Raw genomic sequence first — 18,030 nt, forward strand, 5'->3', positions numbered from 1 at the left:
AGAACAAATGGGGGAAAGGAAACTAGGAATAAACAAACACAGTTCAAGGAGAAGGACTAACCTCTCCCCACCAACCCCTGCAAAAAAAACTGTTTATCAGTTTCCTCAGAGATAAAAGATATTCTGTGAAATAAGGACAGATGCTTTATAAGGAACATTCATATAACAATGTAAAAATGTTAAAATGCTGATATTTATAGTCAGCTGGAAATTACATTCCTTCCAATTATTTAAACTTTTAGATGTCAGGTTCCTCCTCCATTGTCCTTCACCATCTTTTCATCAAGTACAGAACAAGTTAGTTGTAGCTGACAAGTAGATCTGTAGACTATTTAAATAGTTGCTTAGTAATGGCCTTTACACAGCCCTCATTTCAAACTAGTCTGGCCCTGAATGATTTCTGGAGACTGTTCAAAATGATCTTTTCTGACTACTTTCCAAAACTGATTCTAAAGTTCCAGGATATAAGCAGAATAAGAGCATGCTGTCTCACTATTAAAGTACTGGGGTTGCAGCCATTCCTAGATAAAACCTTTAGGAATTAGGAAGATTGAATTATTGGGACTTTGAAATGTGTCCCCTTTATTGGATTACAAAATATAAGCCAACAGTAGATGAGTGACGTTTTTCCTGTGTGACTGTCTTCTCTCTTCAGCAAAAGATCATTTCTGATTCCTAGGTTTACTTTAAGAGAGCAGAGCTATTCTAGTGGCAGATAATTAAATTCATTCTTAGGAATCAGGATTCATATAGTATATGTTTATCATCTTCTCACCTGACAGTCATTGATTCTGCCAAAGGGCCAAGGTATTTAAAGAATAACATTACAAAGAAATTCCAGGAATTGTCGGTCTGTTGTGCTATTTCTTTTCAGGGCTTTTCATTTCAGTCTCATACTTACTGTATAATTTTAAATGTAGCATTATTAGAAAATTTACTAAATGTTTACTCAGGGAGGCACACAGAAAAAGTTGCAATCTGTTGTTCTCACAGGAGTGATATATTCTGATTGTAAGGTGATTAAAAATAATTTGAGGATAAATTCTTACAATTTACTTTAAAACCAATAATGAAGTGTATGCTTCTTTTTATTCATAGGTAAGCCTAGTTAAAAGAAAGATAGAAGGATGAATTGAAGCTGAGAAGATGGTAAACATGTATTAATGACTGAAAATAATTCTGGTTGATCGAAGAATATTTAATTATAGTAAATGTTATTTTCTGGCAGATAAAAATAGTAATTGAGAGGAGGATGCTGATAATCACAAAAAATGCAGATTGAAAGAAGTACTGTTTTTTACCTACTAGAATTGCTAAAATGCCCAAATTCTGGCGAGATTAAGTATTGATAAAGATTAGGGGGATTGCTCACTGGGACACTCCTGATGCAGCCAACCACCCTGGGGATAACTTGGAAGGATCTATTAAAGTGTTTGGTCTACACCCAAGAAACAACCAGCTTTTGTTCCAAGAGAGGTATATTGAAGGAGATATACTACAGAAAAATATCTACTAGTGAAAATTTGGAAACATAAATGCTCATCACTAGAGGACTGCATAAATAAAGTATTGGCACATATGTGCAGGGAAAGAATATGTAGCACAAATGAATAATATATGTTTCAACATCAGCTTTAAAGTATGTCAAATGAGAAAAGCAAGCTGCAGCATGAGACCACTTAAAATTGTAAAAACAAAACATTGCATATATTTTTAAATCTTATGTATATATATGTACAAATAGTAAACAAAACTTAGAAGGAGCTCAGTCAGTAGTAGTTATCTCCAGGATGGCAAAAAGAGTCTCAGATGGGGATGGCTTATCAAGGACAGAGGCTTTAGTTTTACCTACGTAAAATTCATGTGGTTTCCGTCTTTTTATTTAAGATTCTACAGTTGTGTTTTATTTTCACAACTTTCTTACAAGTGTAATTTTTTTAAAAAGGCAGGAGGCAAATGTGTAAAAATTTAAAAGCATTAAGTGTAGTGAGGAAAAGTGGTTTCTACAATTAGCCTTTGTTGCAGTTTTTCTTAATTTCAAAATATAAAGTATTATAAGGAAATGCATAATCACTATAGAAAACTTAGAAAATGTAAGCATAAGTAAGCACCAGTACTCTACTGAGAGAGAATTACTGTTAATGTTCAGATATGTAGTATTGTGTATCTTTTCAGAATTCTGTATTTTAATACTGTATACAGTGGTTTGTTGTTTTAAATACAGAATCACACTGGTTTTACTTTTATTTTACTTGCTCTTATTTTAGATGTCTTTACCGATCAATAAATATTATGTTCTAACTCCATCTCTGCTACTACTAGTGAGTGAATGAGTAAGTAAAGTTGCTCAGTTGTGTCCGACTCTTTGCGACCCCATGGACTGTAGCCCACCAGGCTCCTTGGTCCATGGGATTTTCCAGGCATGAATACTGGAGTGGGTTGCCATTTCCAAGTATGTTTTGTGGGGTTTTTTATATACAGTGATACATTTAGCAGTTACATAATATTTGTTCCAAGTGCTGTTCTGTGTACTTTATATATACTATCTCATTTAATCCTTAGCAACCCTGTTGTTCAGTCGCAATGTCGTGTCTAACTCTTTGCAACCCCATAGACTGCAGCATGCCAGGCTTCCCTGCCCTTCACTATCTCCCTGAGTTTGCTCAAACTTATGTCTGTTGAGTCAGTAATGCCATCCAACCATCTCATCCTCTGCTACCCCCTTCTCCTTCTGTCTTCAGTTTTTCCCAGCATCACGGTCTTTTCCACCCTGCAGGTAGATACTGTTATTAACCTGTATTTATTTACTGGTGGAGAAACTACAGTTTAAGAGGCCAGGTGACTTGCCGCAAGCACTTTGGCTCCAGAGTGTATTTCCTTGACCTCTTCACTGTTCTGCTTCTTCAGTTTAGTTAGTCCTTTCACCATCTAAATGGGCCCTGGATGCCATGCAGCCATCATACTTCCACTCCCTGGGTTTTTACTCTTCCCCTCTCGTAGACCCCGTTGTATTTCTTTTATCCTCAGTCCTCCAATATCTCTTCTCTAAGAACTGTCAGCTGATAACCTCACTTGCCATTTTATTAAGTATTAGAAACACCCACCACAGTATCTTCCTACCTACTTACATTCATACTCAATTTTTCTGTCTCATCATTAAGAGGAAAAGCCAGTCCTTTCATTTTGTGCATGCATACCATCCCCTTTCTCCTACAGACTGACATCTTTTGAGTAGCGCTCTCCTGTTCAACATCAGATTTTCCTTTTTTACTGGATTTTCTTGTGTTTTAAAATATCTTTCTTATGTACATTTGGAAGAATATTGACAATTGTTAAACCTAGGTGCAAGTCACAGGATATTATGCTATTCTTTGATTTTTCTGCATTTTCATGCATAAAAGTTTTCATAATAAAGAAGTTGTGGGAGTCCTTTTCTTGACCCCACTTCCATCTCAAACTATCATTCCGTTCCTCTTCTTTCTTTTATAGTAAAACTTCTCAACTGAGTTGTCCTTACTCACTCTCTAAATTCTTCCCTTCCCGATTTTCTTGGACCCCATTCCAGTCAGGCTTTTGCCCCTGACACTTCACTGAAATATCTCTTAATAAGATAGTTACCATGTTGCTAGATCCAGTGGTTAAATACTCAGTCCTCAACCATCAGAAGTATATAATGCAGTTGATCACACTCTTCTTCATGAAACGTCTTCTTAATCCCTTAAACTCTACCACCTGGGAGCCTTTTAGAAAAGCTGAATTTTAACCACCACCTCATATCTACTGAATTGAAGGCTGCATTTTAAGATCCCTGAGTGATTCTAATCATTAATCATTCTAAAGTTTGAGAAGCATTACTTTATATTCTCCTAATTTTCCTTCTCCTTACTATCTGTTCCTTCTCAGCTAGTTCTTCAACTCCTTAACCTCTCTAAATATTGAAATAGTCCTTTGGTAATCTCATCAAGTTTCATGACTTAAAATACCATTTAATTTCCATTTCTGTGGCAGTCTCCAGCTAATTCATTTTGTCAGAACTCCAGACTGTCATATGTAACTGTGCTTAACATCTCTTGATTGTCCAGTGGACATCTCAGATGTAATATATCTGATTCTGAGGTCCTGATCTTTTTCCTCAAGGCTGCCCTTCTGCAGTCTTTTCATTGCAGTGACTGGCAGCTCTCTTCTTAGGCTGCTTGTATCTGACATTTTGTTTCTAGTCTTTGATGTCTTTCTTTTTCTTATACCATACTACCAATCTATTAATCAGCTCCAGTTATCTTTGTCTTTAAAGTATATCTAGGATCTTACTCTAATGGCAGAAAGAGAAGAATAATTAAAGAGTCTCTTGATGAGGGTGGAAGAAGAGAGTGAAAAAGCTTAAAACTCAACATAAAAAGAAAACAGTAAGTAAGATCATGGCATCTGGTCCCATCACTCCATGGCAAATAGATGGGGAAACAATGGAAACAGTGACAGACTTTATTTCCTTGGGCTCCAGAATCACCGTGGACTGTGACTGCAGCCATGAAATTTAAAAGACGTTCCTTGGAAGGAAAGCTATGACAAACCTAGACAGTATATTAAAAAGTGAAGACAACACTTTGCTGACAGACATCCGTATAATCAAAGCTATGGTTTTTCATGTCATGTATGGATGTGAGAACTGGACCATAAAGAAGACTGAGTGCTGAAGAATTGATGCCTTTGAGCTGTGGTGTTGGAGAAGACTCTTGAGAGTCCTTTGAACTGCAAGGAAACCAAACCAGTCAATCCTAAAGGAAATCAACCCTAAATATTCATTGCAAGGACTGATGCTGAAGCTCCAGTACTTTGGTCACCTGATGCAAAGAGCTGACTCATTGGTAAAGACCTTGATGCTGGGAAATACTGAAGGCAGGAGGAGAGGGGTTGACAGGATGAGGTGGTTAGATAGCATCACTGACTCAATGGACATGAATCTGAGCAAACTCCAGGAGATGGTAAAGGGCAAAGAAGCCTGGTGTGCTGCAGTCCATCCATGAGGTCGTAAAGAGTCAGACATGACTTAGCGACTGAACCGCAGCAAGAATCTCACAGCTTCTCATCACCTATTCTGCTGTTACCCTGATTCAGACCACAGTTACCTCTTGCCTGGGTGAGTGCCTTACTTCCACCCTTACCCACCTTCATTGTATTCTCAATTTAGTAGTCCTTTGAAGACTTCAGTCAGATTATGTTGCTCTTCTGCTCCTCCAGTGTCTTCACATTTCATACAGAAAGGAAGCCAGAGTACTTACACAATAGTTCTTAGAAGGTCACCACCACCACCTCCCTCCCGCACTGCCTATTCTACTCCCTCTCTCAGCTCATTACTGCTCTTCTGCCTCTTGTTTTCTCATCCAAGCCAGGTTGCTTTGCTATTCGTAGAACGCAGGAAGCACACAGCTGCCGTGGGGTTTTGCCCTTGCTCGTCCCTCTGCCTGCTGTGTTCTTATCCCATATCTGTATGACTCTCTGTCCTCCTTTGAATCTTTACTCAAGCTGTCCTTTGAAAAGAGACCTTCCCTGGCCTGAAATTACAACCCCCTGAAACTCAGCATTTTCTCTCTCCCACCTACTTTTTTGCATCTTTTTTATATCTTCTGTACTACAATGCAAGCCCCTTTAGGGTAGGGATTTTCTGCTTAATTTCCAAGACTTAGAACAGTTGTTGCTTAGCACAGAGTGGGCTTTCAATAAATATGTGTTAAATAAATGAAAGAAAGAACCTAAGAAGGTAAACGTTATCTCCATTTTACACGTTAGAAATCCAGAGCTTCAGGAATTATGTCATGTACCCAAGGTCATACGGCTAATGAGTGATACAGTTGGATCTCAGAGCCAGATCTGCACATTCACAACCCATGTCCTTTCCTCTACGCCTTTCTGGTCACGGCACTTAGATCCTCTGGGCTCTAGTTTTCCCATCAGCGTAAGTGGCCTTATTGCCCTTTTGCTTGCCTCACAAAGAAACGTAAAGGTTATAAAATCAAATGATGTAAAAATATCCTGAGAACTTGAAAATGCTTTATATGTACAGGAGGGTGATAGTAATTATTTGGTTTTTTAATAGAAGTTTTACAATTTTTGCTTTTAGTTTTAGTTCTTCCACCTGCTTCAAATTAGTATGAAGTAAGGATTGAAGATTTTTTTTTTCCTTATATGGATATCCAATTGTTCCAGCAACAATGGTTGAAGTACCTATCATTTCCCACATTTAACTGTCTTGCTCTTATAAATAAACAAATACCATACTTCTGAATTTGTGTATTTGAGCTTATGAATGCTATTCTAAGAATAGCATAGTTTTTGCTATTCCGTCAATATCATCATATTCCGTATTTACAGTACACTCTCACTTGGTCTCTTCAGGCCAGTGGTGTACTTAAATTATGATGAGAGTATTTTCCAAAGAGAGATTATACCCTCTCTAATGTAAGTCCCAGCCGGGAAACAGGACATGCAGATATCATATTCATGGACTAGAAAACTCAGTATTATTAAGATGTCTATTTTTTCCAAATTGAAGTCTCAGCAGGATTTTGGTATAAATTCACAAGTTGATCCTAAAACATATATGGAAATACAGTGGCAAGAATAGTCAGTTTTAGTCACTCAGACAGTTTTGAAAAAGAACAAAGTTGAAGGACATTTAATGTGAGATTCAAAACTTTCTATAAGCCGCCACAGTAATCAAGACAGTGTAATTAATGACAGATGTGTGACTCAAAACAGGAAAGAAAGTCTAGACATATATCTATTATGTCTGTGATCAGTAAATTTTTTTTTTTTTTAAACACCAAGATGCCAGGGCAATTCATTAAGAAAGGATAGTCCTTTCAAAAAATGTTACTGGAGATTGATTCTCAGCCCTCTTGGAGGAGGTTTGTCTTACAGCTTCACCATCAGCAGTCGTCTTCTCTTCTAGAATTCCTCTCTGAGAATTCTGGCAGGATTCAGAATCCCCCTACCTTTTGGAACCCACCTCCTTATCCTCTCCCAGAGTCCTTTTCCTCTTAAAGCCCCCTTCCCTAGAATCTAGCTTTCACCAAAACTTCCTTCCTTTCAGTCTCCTCCTCCCCAAATTCTCACAGAGGGCCACTCCCAAATCCCCCTCGTCAGAGCTCTCACCTTACACCCCCTCTTTGCCTGAATCTCCCTCCACTCAGGGCCCCCTGTTCCCCCGCACCCCCGCCTATTCTCCCCAGAATCTTCCTCTCCTCAGAGTCCACGACCCCTGCATCGCCCTCCTTCAGAAGCTCCCTCTCTGCAATCCACTTTTCCCAGAACTGGCCCCCTAGAGCCCATTTTCACAAAATCTTCATCCTGGGACTTCTCTGATGACTAAGCCTCCTCGCTCCCCATGCAGGGGGGCCTGTGTTCCATCCCTGGTCAGCGAATTACATCCTGCCTGCCACTACCAAAGAAGACGCATGCCACAACTCATGCACAAGGAAAAGCAAAGATCCCATGTAACTAAGACCCGGCACAGCCAAATATATAAATATTTTAAAACAAACAAAATGTTACCGGAACAACTGTATATCCAAATAGGATAAATAACTAGCCCTTTTCTGGCACAAAATGTGAATATTCATTCAAAATGGATCAAAGGCCTAAGACTAAAAGCTGAACATCTAAAACCTCTAGAAGAAACAAAGGAGAAAATCACTGTAGCCTAAAGATTTCTTATGACGCAAAAATGTAGGTAAAGATTTCTTATGACACAAAAATTAAGAACCATAAAAGAAAAAATTAATAAATTAGACTTCATCAGAATTTAAAACTTCTGCTTTTCAAAAGGCACTTAAGAAAATGAAAAGACAAGCCATAGACTTGAAGATAATGTTTGCAGGACACATTATCTGGTAAAAGAATTATATCCAAAGCATATGAAAAACTCTTACAATTTAGTTATAAGAAAAACTACCCAATGAAAAAATGGGCAAAAGATTGGAGTACTTTATTAAAGAAGATGAAAGAATGGCAAATAAGCACATGCAAAGATCCTCAACGTGTTAGACATTAAAGATAGACAGGGTAGCACTACACATCCGCTAGAATGCTTCTAATCAGAGCCAACAATACCAATATTTGCAAGGATGCAGAGTAACCAGAGCTCTAACAGGTTGCTGGTAAGGATCTTAAATGGTACAACCACTTTGGCAAGTTCTTTTCAAATTAAAATTAACCATATGAGCAATTCTAATCTCACTGACTTCCCAAAAGAGATGAAAACAAGTCGGCAACAAAAACTCATATATGAATGTTTGCATGAATGTATATAGATAGTATCTTATTCATAATTGCCAAAAAACACAACAACCCAAATGTCTGACAACTAACTGGTTAAGTTATAGTATGTCTATCCACTGTAATACTGTATGCAGCCAGGGTGTGAGTCTCCAAATCATGCTGAGCAAAAGAAGCCAAATGATTTTGTTTATGTGAAATTCTAGGAAAGGTAAAGCTAATTGCTAGTAATGGAAATCATTATCAATGGTTGCCTGAGCCTAGGGAGGTACCGTTAATTGTAGAAATGTATGAAGAAACTTTAGGGGTGATGGATATTCTTCACCTTCATTATGGTTGGTCTTTAGACAAGTATACTTTATGTGTCTGCTAAAAACTCTTTAAACTGTACATAGTAAATGGGTACATTTTGTGTTGTATACTGGTTACACCTCTCCGTAAATTAGATTTTTCAAGTGAGAGAAACTGAAAAATCTAAGTAAAAATTGAGTTTAGGCCACTGTAGAGTGCAACAGAAAAATGTGTGATCTCCACTTACTTTAGGGACTTCCATCCTAGTAATCATGGTAAATGATTACTAACTACATAAGACTGGCAGGATGGCATTCCCTGAAGTCTTGCTCACCTTCCACATTGATTATGAGGGATAAGGAAAACATCAAAGTAGAATGGAGACTGGGATTTGAAATTCTATTTGGATAAAATAACACCTTGTCACCACCATCACACATTCCAGTCCAATCAACTGCTGACAATTCTCTGTTGGTGTCAGAGGAGAGATTCATCTTGCTGTGTGAAGAAGAAAGAAAGACTGATGAACTTATTTCAAATTGTGCAGCATTAGATGAAAGAGGACAGAAATGCTAATGTGTGTGTAGGTCAGTTGCTTGATTTTAGAAATAGCTGAAAGTATATGAAAACAGCAGCAAATGAGTGAGAGACACTTGAGGCTTTTATAAATAGATTAGACTGATAATTTGGGCAGATGGTGTAGGCACAAGTATTTGAATCTCAGCAAAGTATTTGACTGAAATCTCTCATGATATTCTTGAGGATAAAATAGAGATGTGTAACACACATGAAGAATTTAACTAGGTTCATAATCGTATAATTATCATACCTGAAGCTCTTATGCTAGGAGAGTTTTGTTCTCACTCTTCTCTTGAATATGACTAGCATATATTTACACATTACTTAGATGAAGGCATCATTAGCATGCTGATAAACTGATTTTTTGGCACCCCACTCCAGTACTCTTGCCTGGAAAATCCCATGGACAGAGGAGCCTGGTAGGCTGCAGTCCATGGGGTCGCTGAGAATCGGACACGATTGATCGACTTCACTTTCACTTTTCACTTTCATGCGTTGGAGAAGGAAATGGCAACCCACTCCAGTGTTCTTGCCTGGAGAATCCCAGGGACAGGGGAGCCTGGTGGGCTGCCATCTATGGGATCGCACAGAGTCGGACACGACTGAAGCGACTTAGCAGCAGCAGCAAACTGATTTTTTAGTGAAAACTAGAACTTTAATAAGCTGCAATTACAGGCCACATCTCAGGACTTCCCTGGTGACTCAGACAGTAAAGAATCTGCCTGCGATGCCAGAGACCTGGGTTTAGTCACTGGGTTGGCTAGATCCCCTGGAGAAGGGCATAGCAACCCATTCCAGTATTCTTACATGGAGAATCCCCATGGACAGAGGAGCTTGGCAGATAACAGTCCATAGGATCACAGAGAGTCAGACACGACTGAGCAGCTAAGCACACAGAGGCCATGTGTGCAAAATAAGAAATCTTATTCAAGTCCAAAAAAGAGAAGTACACAAATTTTGGATAAGGGAAATGGTTTTGTAGGAGCCATGCAAGAACAACAAATCTCTAGGGCTGTAGTTGAATATAATTTTGATAGGAGTCAGTAGAGTAACTGTAGCTGCCATAATAACAGTGGCTGATTTAATAAACATTTTTTCCCACCATAAGGAAGATGAAAGGAATTTGGGTTTTGTTTTGCTTTTTCTGTTTTTTGAGAGTCCAAAAGTCAGTGACATCATGCAACCTGTTTCACTTAGCATAATGAGGTCAAGATCCATCCATGTTGTCATAAATGGCTGGATATCCTCATTTTTTATGGCTGAATACTATTGCTGTGTGTATGTGTGTGTGTGTGTGTGTTAACATTTTCTTTATCCATTGATGGACACTTAAGTTGTTTCCATGTCTTGGTTGCTGTGAATAATGCTGCAGTGAACATGAGGGTGCAAGTGTCTTGAGATCCTGAGTTAAATTTTTTTGATATATATATACCCCAAAGTGGGAGTGTTAGATCATTTGGTAATTCTGTGTCTAACTTTTTGTGGAACCTCCATTCTGTTTTCCATAGCAGCTGTACCAATTTACAGTCCCACCAACAGTACATAAGGATTCCCTTTATCTACTCACCAACACTTGCATTTCTTTCTTTTTCGATAATGGCCATTCTAACAGATAAGAGATGATATTTTGTTGTGGTTTTGGTTTGCATTTCCCTGGTAATTAGTGGTGTTGAACACCTTTTCATGTATGTGCCTGTTGGCCATCTGTATATCTTCTTTGGGAAATGTCTATTTTTAAAACTTGATTGAGTTTTTGGTTACTGAGATGTGAGTTCTTTTTATTTTTGATATCCCCTATAGATGCATGATTTGCAGATACTTTCTCCCCTTTGATAGGTTGCTTTTTCATCTTGGTGGTAGTTTCCTATGTTGTGTAGAAGCTTTTTAGTTTGATGTCAGCGCATCATAGTATGGTCTTAAAAGAATGCTGAAAAATCGAATCTTGCATAAGACCTTGAAAGAAATAGCATAGAGAACAAATTTTACTAGCTGATGCGCCAGCTTCTTAAGGTTAAATTGATTCTGTAGGTGGATACTTTTCTTCATGGAAGGAGACTCCTAACAGAAACCTATCAAGAGCATGATATTCATTTAGTTTATAACATGTTTTTTCTTTCCTGGTACTTTTATGGACTTCCTTGGTGGCTCAGACAGTAAAGAATCTGCCTGTAACGGGGGAGACCTGAGTTTGATCCCTGGGCTGGGAAGACCCCTGGAGGAGGGCATGGCAACCCACTCCAGTATTCTTGCCTGGAGAATTCCATGGACAGAGGAGCCTGGCAGGCTACAGTCCATGGGGTCACAAAGAGTCCGACATGACTGAGTGACTAAGCACTACTTTTATAAACTTACAGCATCTTTGAAAGGTTAGGAGTTCCAGTGTAACTGTCCTACATAATGGATAGACTTTTGTATCATCTATAGCAAAGTCAGTTTATTCTTGTTCCCTTCCTTACCCTCAACCAGTTATGTGGGGTGTGGCATCTTACATTGTAACTGGTTGATTCTTAAGGAAATAATGGTTTAGGGTCAGCCTTTATCTGGAATATTAAGTAGGGATTGAGGTTTGATACTCATCCCTTTTTTCCAGCTGAGGAGTTTGAGTCTCTCCTCTTTCCAGCCTTCCATTATGTAGACCAGGATTTCTGCTCTTTTGCTGCTTTTGTTACAGAAGTGTTGCAGAAAGAGGATTTATTAAATGAGATACAAGTTAGTAGAGCAATTTCTAAACGATAAAGGATTCCACAAGGATAAAGTAGTATTAGCTCAAGTTGCAGCTGATGCAACCTTGGCCTGTAATAGATCTATGCTGTTTACGATTATATATCACTAGCTCAGCCATTATATTTATATCTTCTTAGTTATCTAGTACTTTCCTGGTCAGAAAATTTCTCTCTTCAACCCTCTAGTTACATTTCTATCTACATTATTCTTGGTGTATTTCATTGTATCAAATTTGTTGAAAAGATTGATACTATCCATCAAGAATACCTGTATCTTCCCATCTTGTAACTTCATCATGCCTCTCTATTTTCATATATACCACCCATTTGTTGTTGTTGTCTTTAATTTCAAAGGAGACAGGACCTCTTTCCAGAGACCACACCTTTTCTGTATACTAAATACTAACAAGCTAACTGAAGTCCCAAACACCACCAGTATCATGACCTATCCGCTTTTCTTTCTAATGAGGATAAGGTCTCCCCATCTTGGAACAGCTTTTGATTGACTCATTTTTCTCCTTTTTTGAACCTTTCTATGTCACTGCAGAACTTTTCAAGCATATGAGGGCCTATAACTGATAACCATGTTTTCTTTTGATGCAAGAGTGAGTGTGATGTAGCATATCAAATTCTCAGCCTAAAAAATCATGACAACAAGATAATTTCAGATTGTGATAAATGCTGTGAAGGAAATAAACAGAATAATGTAAGAGTAATTGGAGGAGAAGGAATTGGCTTTGTATAAGCAGTAATTTTAAATAAAAATTTTGTCTGAGAAAAAATTTCGAGGTCTTGATCTCTGGATGAGGAAATTGAAGATGAGAAAGCATAAATAATTAAGTTAATTATTTGCAAATGTTTTATTTTAAACAGTGTTCATTATATAATTTTGATTATATTATTTGAATTTTAAAGTCTTACTTTAAGGCAAAATTTATTTCCTAATAGTCATCGTTAGATTTCAGAAGTCTTATATATCTGTTTTTCTTACAGTTAAATGAAGAAAAATAACCTTCACTAGGACATTATATTTATCTCATTGTCGTTGATCCAACGTATATGTATTGAATGCTTACCACATGCCAGGCACGCTACTAGGCGCTGGGGATAAACAGAAATAAACCAGACACAGCTCTTTCCCTCAATAAACTCCACTGAGGCAGCTTTTAGGGGTAACAGATGATTTAAATTTATCATCGACTTTGAAATAGATTCACTGTGTCCGTTACAGTAGAAAGTTCCTCACTAGTTTTAAGAAGGTATTTTACGAACATACAATTCAGCATTTAAAAGTGGTTTTATTTTATCAAATGGAGTTTTTATTCTGAATAGAAAGTGAACATAGGTGGAAAAAAAAAAAAAACATGAATCAAACTGTTACAGTAATAACTGAACAGGGGACAGATCACTTCATTTATGGTTGAGTCTTGGGAAAACGTCACTTAGGAGTCAGAACGTATATTCAGTGTTAAGGAATAAGTCTGATTCAGTGGAGAATAGAATGAAAGCTAATTTGGTGTGGGAGGGGAGCATTGATCACAGAGATGGGATTAAATACCAAGGTATACTTAAAGGACCTGGATAAATAGGCGTGACTGGAGTAGAAGGTTTGTATTGGTAAACAGTAAAAGATAAAGCAAAGTCATTCAGTAGAAAAAAAGATTTTGGTTGTACCATAATAGTAACATGTTCCTAAAATCCTCAGTTCACTTGCAGTCTATTTTACTGTTTCTTCTATAAAGGGATTATCACAGTGTGCAGTTTGCAGTTGTATCATGATTCTAAATAAATCTTTGTTTACACCCCTAAATGTGTTCTATAGATACTGAGGCCAGAGTCATTAGCCCTCCTCAGGTTAAAATGATCTTTTGTTTTTCAGTTACTTACACGCCAAGTCAATCATCCACAGAGACCTCAAGAGTAATAGTATCCTTCCTGAACTTGTCTGCGAAGTTTGAAAACATCTGACCTTTTCTCCTGCATTTTATCTTCACATTATGTAAAACCAGCTTTCATGCTGAGTTCAACAACACATTGTAAAGGGAATCAATAACTGGGTTTGCACAGGAGGGTAATAGTGCATGATACTCCAACCTGCTTCTGGTTTTTGAACAGCTAAGCATTGCAAAAAAGAAAAGCCTATTAAGTCCTTATGATAATAGGACTGTGATTGCTTATGTCGTGTAAGCACTATAACATGCATAGTTTGGTAGCTATCTACTAGCTTCTTTCAGTGCCCTGACCTTGTTCAGTGGTCGTTGAGATGTAATTGACGGCTCTACATTATATAACAATGAGATGAGGCAAACATAACGTTTCTTCTTGCTCCGTAAGCCCGATTCAGATCCGATCTGCCAGGTGCCTAAATGCCAGTGAAGAGCTTTATAGCCTTCCTAGCAGTGCCAGAAGGATATTTGGGCCTCTTTTAGTAAAATCCAATGGGGAAGTCCCAAGGTCCCCCACAAACTTAGGAAAACAGCTTACCTCATCTTACCATGTTTGAGGCACCAAAAATCCTAAAAGCAGGTCACACAGTTCAAATAACACTATTTTTAAAGCATACTTATTAACTAAAAGGAAATGTGAAGTACTATACTTCCTTTTAAAGAATATCATAATAAAGAATTGTGGAAATTATATCTCATACCTAAAATCTTCATAATGCTTGCTTTGATAGGAAAATGAGACCTGTTGTTTTCCTTTACTTAACTACACCTCAGATATTTTTCTTCATGAAGACCTCACAGTAAAAATAGGTGATTTTGGTCTAGCCACAGTGAAATCTCGATGGAGTGGGTCCCATCAGTTTGAACAGTTGTCTGGATCCATTTTGTGGATGGTAAGAATTGAGGCTATTTCTCCATTAATTAAATTTTTGGCCCCTGAGATGCTGTTATTAGAAAGTCATTGAAGATTTCAACTATAGTGTTCTCATAGTTCTCAGTATACACAAAAACCAATGTTGATCTTATTTTGTTATAAATAGATTTTAATTTTATCTTTAGGAAGAATATTATGGAACCAGCTTCAGTATATCTTAAACAAAAGAATGTATCTTTTATAAGCACTGCTTAAGTTTTATTCAGAATTGTCTCTCTAAAATATTTTGTGTTTAGAATGTTCTGTGTATGTTGTTTCAAAAAAGAAGTATGCAATTTAAAAGTAGGTGTGATTTGCAGCCATTATTAAGGTTTCAATAAAAGAACTACTCCTTTTAAGAACAAGAGACTGTTTCACAATCTTATTTAAGCCTAAATTGGAAAGTTACTTTCTTTAGACTAGAAAGAATGGTATAATTATGGGCAGCTGGGAAAAGAAAAAGAAAAATGAAAGGTAGATTTTAAACACTGTCAGCCTTGTGTGCCCTGCATAGCTCCTTGTTCTTTCTTTATTCCTATTTCTGCTTTGTGGAAAAGAAGAGAGAGAAATTATAAGAAGAGGGAACTAAAACTTTTGTTCAGTTCCTTTCAGCATGCTGTGAAAAGGGTGGTCATAGGGCTTTTCTTAAGCCAGCTCTTCTCAGGAGGGTCCTTAAGACCCTTCAAGGTTTCCCAAGGTCGTCCTGTGTGAGACTAGCTTTTTCTTCATACTGTTCAACACATCACAACAGATTGAATGCATAACTGAGTATGTGACCGTAGCTGGCTGCTGTTAAACCAGTCAAAAAGAACTACAGGGACTTCCCTGGCAGTCCAGTGGTTAAGGCTCCATGCTTCTACTCCAGGGGTCACAGGTTCAGTCCCTGGTCGGGGAACCAAGATCCTGCATGCCTTGTGGCATGGCAAGGAAAAAAAATGGCAGTAGTGTTCTTCTCACTAAACTTTGTTTTTGAAAATCTAGTTTTCATTTTTTTTTAAAGGGTAATCTGTCTTAACGGCTAATGGTTGTTTTATAATTTAATAAATATTTTAACAGTTCCTCAGTTAAGTTTTAATATGCTCAGTATCCATAGGTATAATCCACATAAACAGATGCTTCTTGGGGTCCTCCATAATTTTTAAGACTGAAAAAATCCTGAGACCAAAAAATCCTTGAGAACCTGTGCTCCAAGTTGAATACAGGATGTTCCAAAACTGTTAGTGCAGTTTTAAGTTTTGAATAACTGAATCTGCAGTAAAACTTTAGGATACCTGCTGGAAAAAGCAAAACTGCAAGGACTTTCAAAGCTGCATTTGCCTGAATTCCCTGAACTCATCTGTAGCAGTTCTAAGAAGAGGATTCTGAATTAGTCAAGATAAGCCTGGGGTTAAATTTGGCTATGATTTCTTATAATAACTGGCATTAGAGTGAGTGGCAAGGTGGAAGGGGGTTGGCCTTGGACTTGGAGTCCAGAGGTCTGCACTCTCGTACTTTTGACTCTTAACCTGCCTGTTTCTTGACCTCCTCCAAGTCTTTCCATCTTTAACACTGGGTTGAACCAATGGATTTTGAATGCCTTTTCTGGGATTTAGTAATTAGAGCTAGCTATATTTTTCTTTAATATATGTTTGTTTTAATAAATAATTATAAACAAACTAATTAATCATTGTAATCTGGATCTCAGACACCTTTAAGTCATACACCTTATAACAAAGATAACAGTGTATCCTGCGAGAAGGTGAAATTGCAAAATCTACAATTGTAAAGAAACAGTTGATACATGTTTTAAAGGTGTGTTTATTTTAACTGGTGTGGGAAAGTTAGGCTCAGTCCAGTCTCCAGGTTTGTCCTTTTCCAAAAATCTTAGATTATACAGTTTATAGACTATTATACATTGTTTTATATTTTCTTTTAATTTCTTTTTTGTTAATACCTGGGGAGATGGGTTCATCCTTTATTCCACCAAGCTGAGTTTTAAGACGAGAGATTAGTCAGTAGTACACTTAATTGTTGAGTAAAATCCTTTTGAGTTGATCCTGCCTTCATAAATAGGAACATCCATAGACTAGGAGAGAAGAACTTGGTCAGAACCAAAGGTTAGGTAAGTCCCTGAATTATTTACAGTGGTATTCTCAATCTTTATTTATATCTTAAATAAGAAAACCTTTTGTGAAAATCTTTATGTTACTAAATTAATTGAGGATAAATCATGCATTTCTTATAAATAGATCACATATGACTTTTCATCAAACCATCTACCAACAGCAGTGAAGTAAAACTAAATTTCAAGAAGGCAGTTCTTCAACTGTTCCTCACAAAATTGCATCCTGGCTTTGAAAATTATGTCTGTATCATAACCAGCCTCTTAATAATCTGGCTTGTTCATTACATCACAATTGTGTGGGGTTATTTTGCACTGTACTACCAAGAACAGTTATCAAGAAAATACATGACAAAACCAAGGAGATGTAACCTTCACCACACCCCGACGCCACCCCATCCTTGACTTGCATCTGGGTCTCCCATACATCTTTCCTCAGTGGTTCTCAACCTTGGTGGACATTAAAGTCATCTGCGGAGCTATAAAAACTAGCAGTTGAAGCTGTTCCCATCCCTAGACTCTGATGGTGTATTATTGAGCTAGTATGTAGTCTGGATGTTGAGAGGTGAAAGGCTGCTTAGGTGATTCTGTTTTGCAGGTAAGACTGAAAGTGCTGTCACTCCTTATAAGACAGTCTGCCCTGCCTTACCCTGACCACTGACTGGGAATCTTGTTCCAGGTCTTTGGGCCATTTTTGCAGCTTGTCCTGATTTTGGTATCAGACTCATGTTTTCACAAAGTCTTGTTACCCTGCAGTTTCTCTAATTTCTTCCTGATGAAACAGTCCAGAAGATGCAAGGTGAAGGAACTCTTTAAAGCCAATATTTAATCAACCATTTGTTGTATTACATGTAAATGGCTAATAAGGAATCTAGTTGTAGACTATAGTAACTGGAATGTGTGAAAATATAGCAAATATGATTAGGTCTGTATCTTTGCCCAAGAAGAAGCAGCCAAAAGAATCTTAATACCATTTTCTATTAAATCTACCTACTGTCTCTCGGTTTTGTTAATAAAGCATCCATGGCATAATTACACTTCTTTTGGAGACAGGAAAGGCATTTGAATGTATCAGTCTTGAAATTTTACCATGATTGTCTAAGGTGTGCTGAGATGAGGAGATTCATTTGTACCAATGGGAAAACTTAAATTCTCAGGCGATTACCGTAGTGGTTATGCTACTTCCAAACATCTCATAATGACAGG

At 37.5% G+C, this 18,030-nt stretch overlaps 1 protein-coding gene across 22 annotated transcripts in view; it reads left to right on the plus strand.

Annotated features, from left to right (window-relative positions):
- The window catches only part of BRAF (B-Raf proto-oncogene, serine/threonine kinase), a 168,376-nt gene that overhangs the window by 124,274 nt on the left and 26,072 nt on the right, over window positions 1-18,030 (plus strand). For 15 of the 22 annotated variants that reach the window (XR_015161978.1, XR_015161977.1, XR_015161976.1 and 12 more), the window contains 2 exons: window positions 13,744-13,790; window positions 14,585-14,703. The exons of 5 other annotated variants lie outside the window; for them this stretch is intronic. Coding sequence is in view for 14 of the 17 variants with exons in the window: in XM_086395215.1 (XP_086251341.1) it covers window positions 13,744-13,790; window positions 14,585-14,703 (166 nt within the window). In the remaining 3 variants the exon portion in view is untranslated. Of the gene's footprint in view, window positions 1-1,098; window positions 2,307-13,743; window positions 13,791-14,584; window positions 14,704-18,030 lie in introns of those variants that run through there. 2 more of the 22 variants (XM_086395224.1, XM_086395223.1) reach the window with 1 other exon arrangement.

The sequence above is a fragment of the Bos grunniens genome, chromosome 4 (assembly GCF_055505025.1).
Source record: "Bos grunniens cultivar Pamir isolate PY7600 chromosome 4, Bosgru_T2T1.0, whole genome shotgun sequence".
NCBI lineage: Eukaryota > Metazoa > Chordata > Mammalia > Artiodactyla > Bovidae > Bos > Bos grunniens.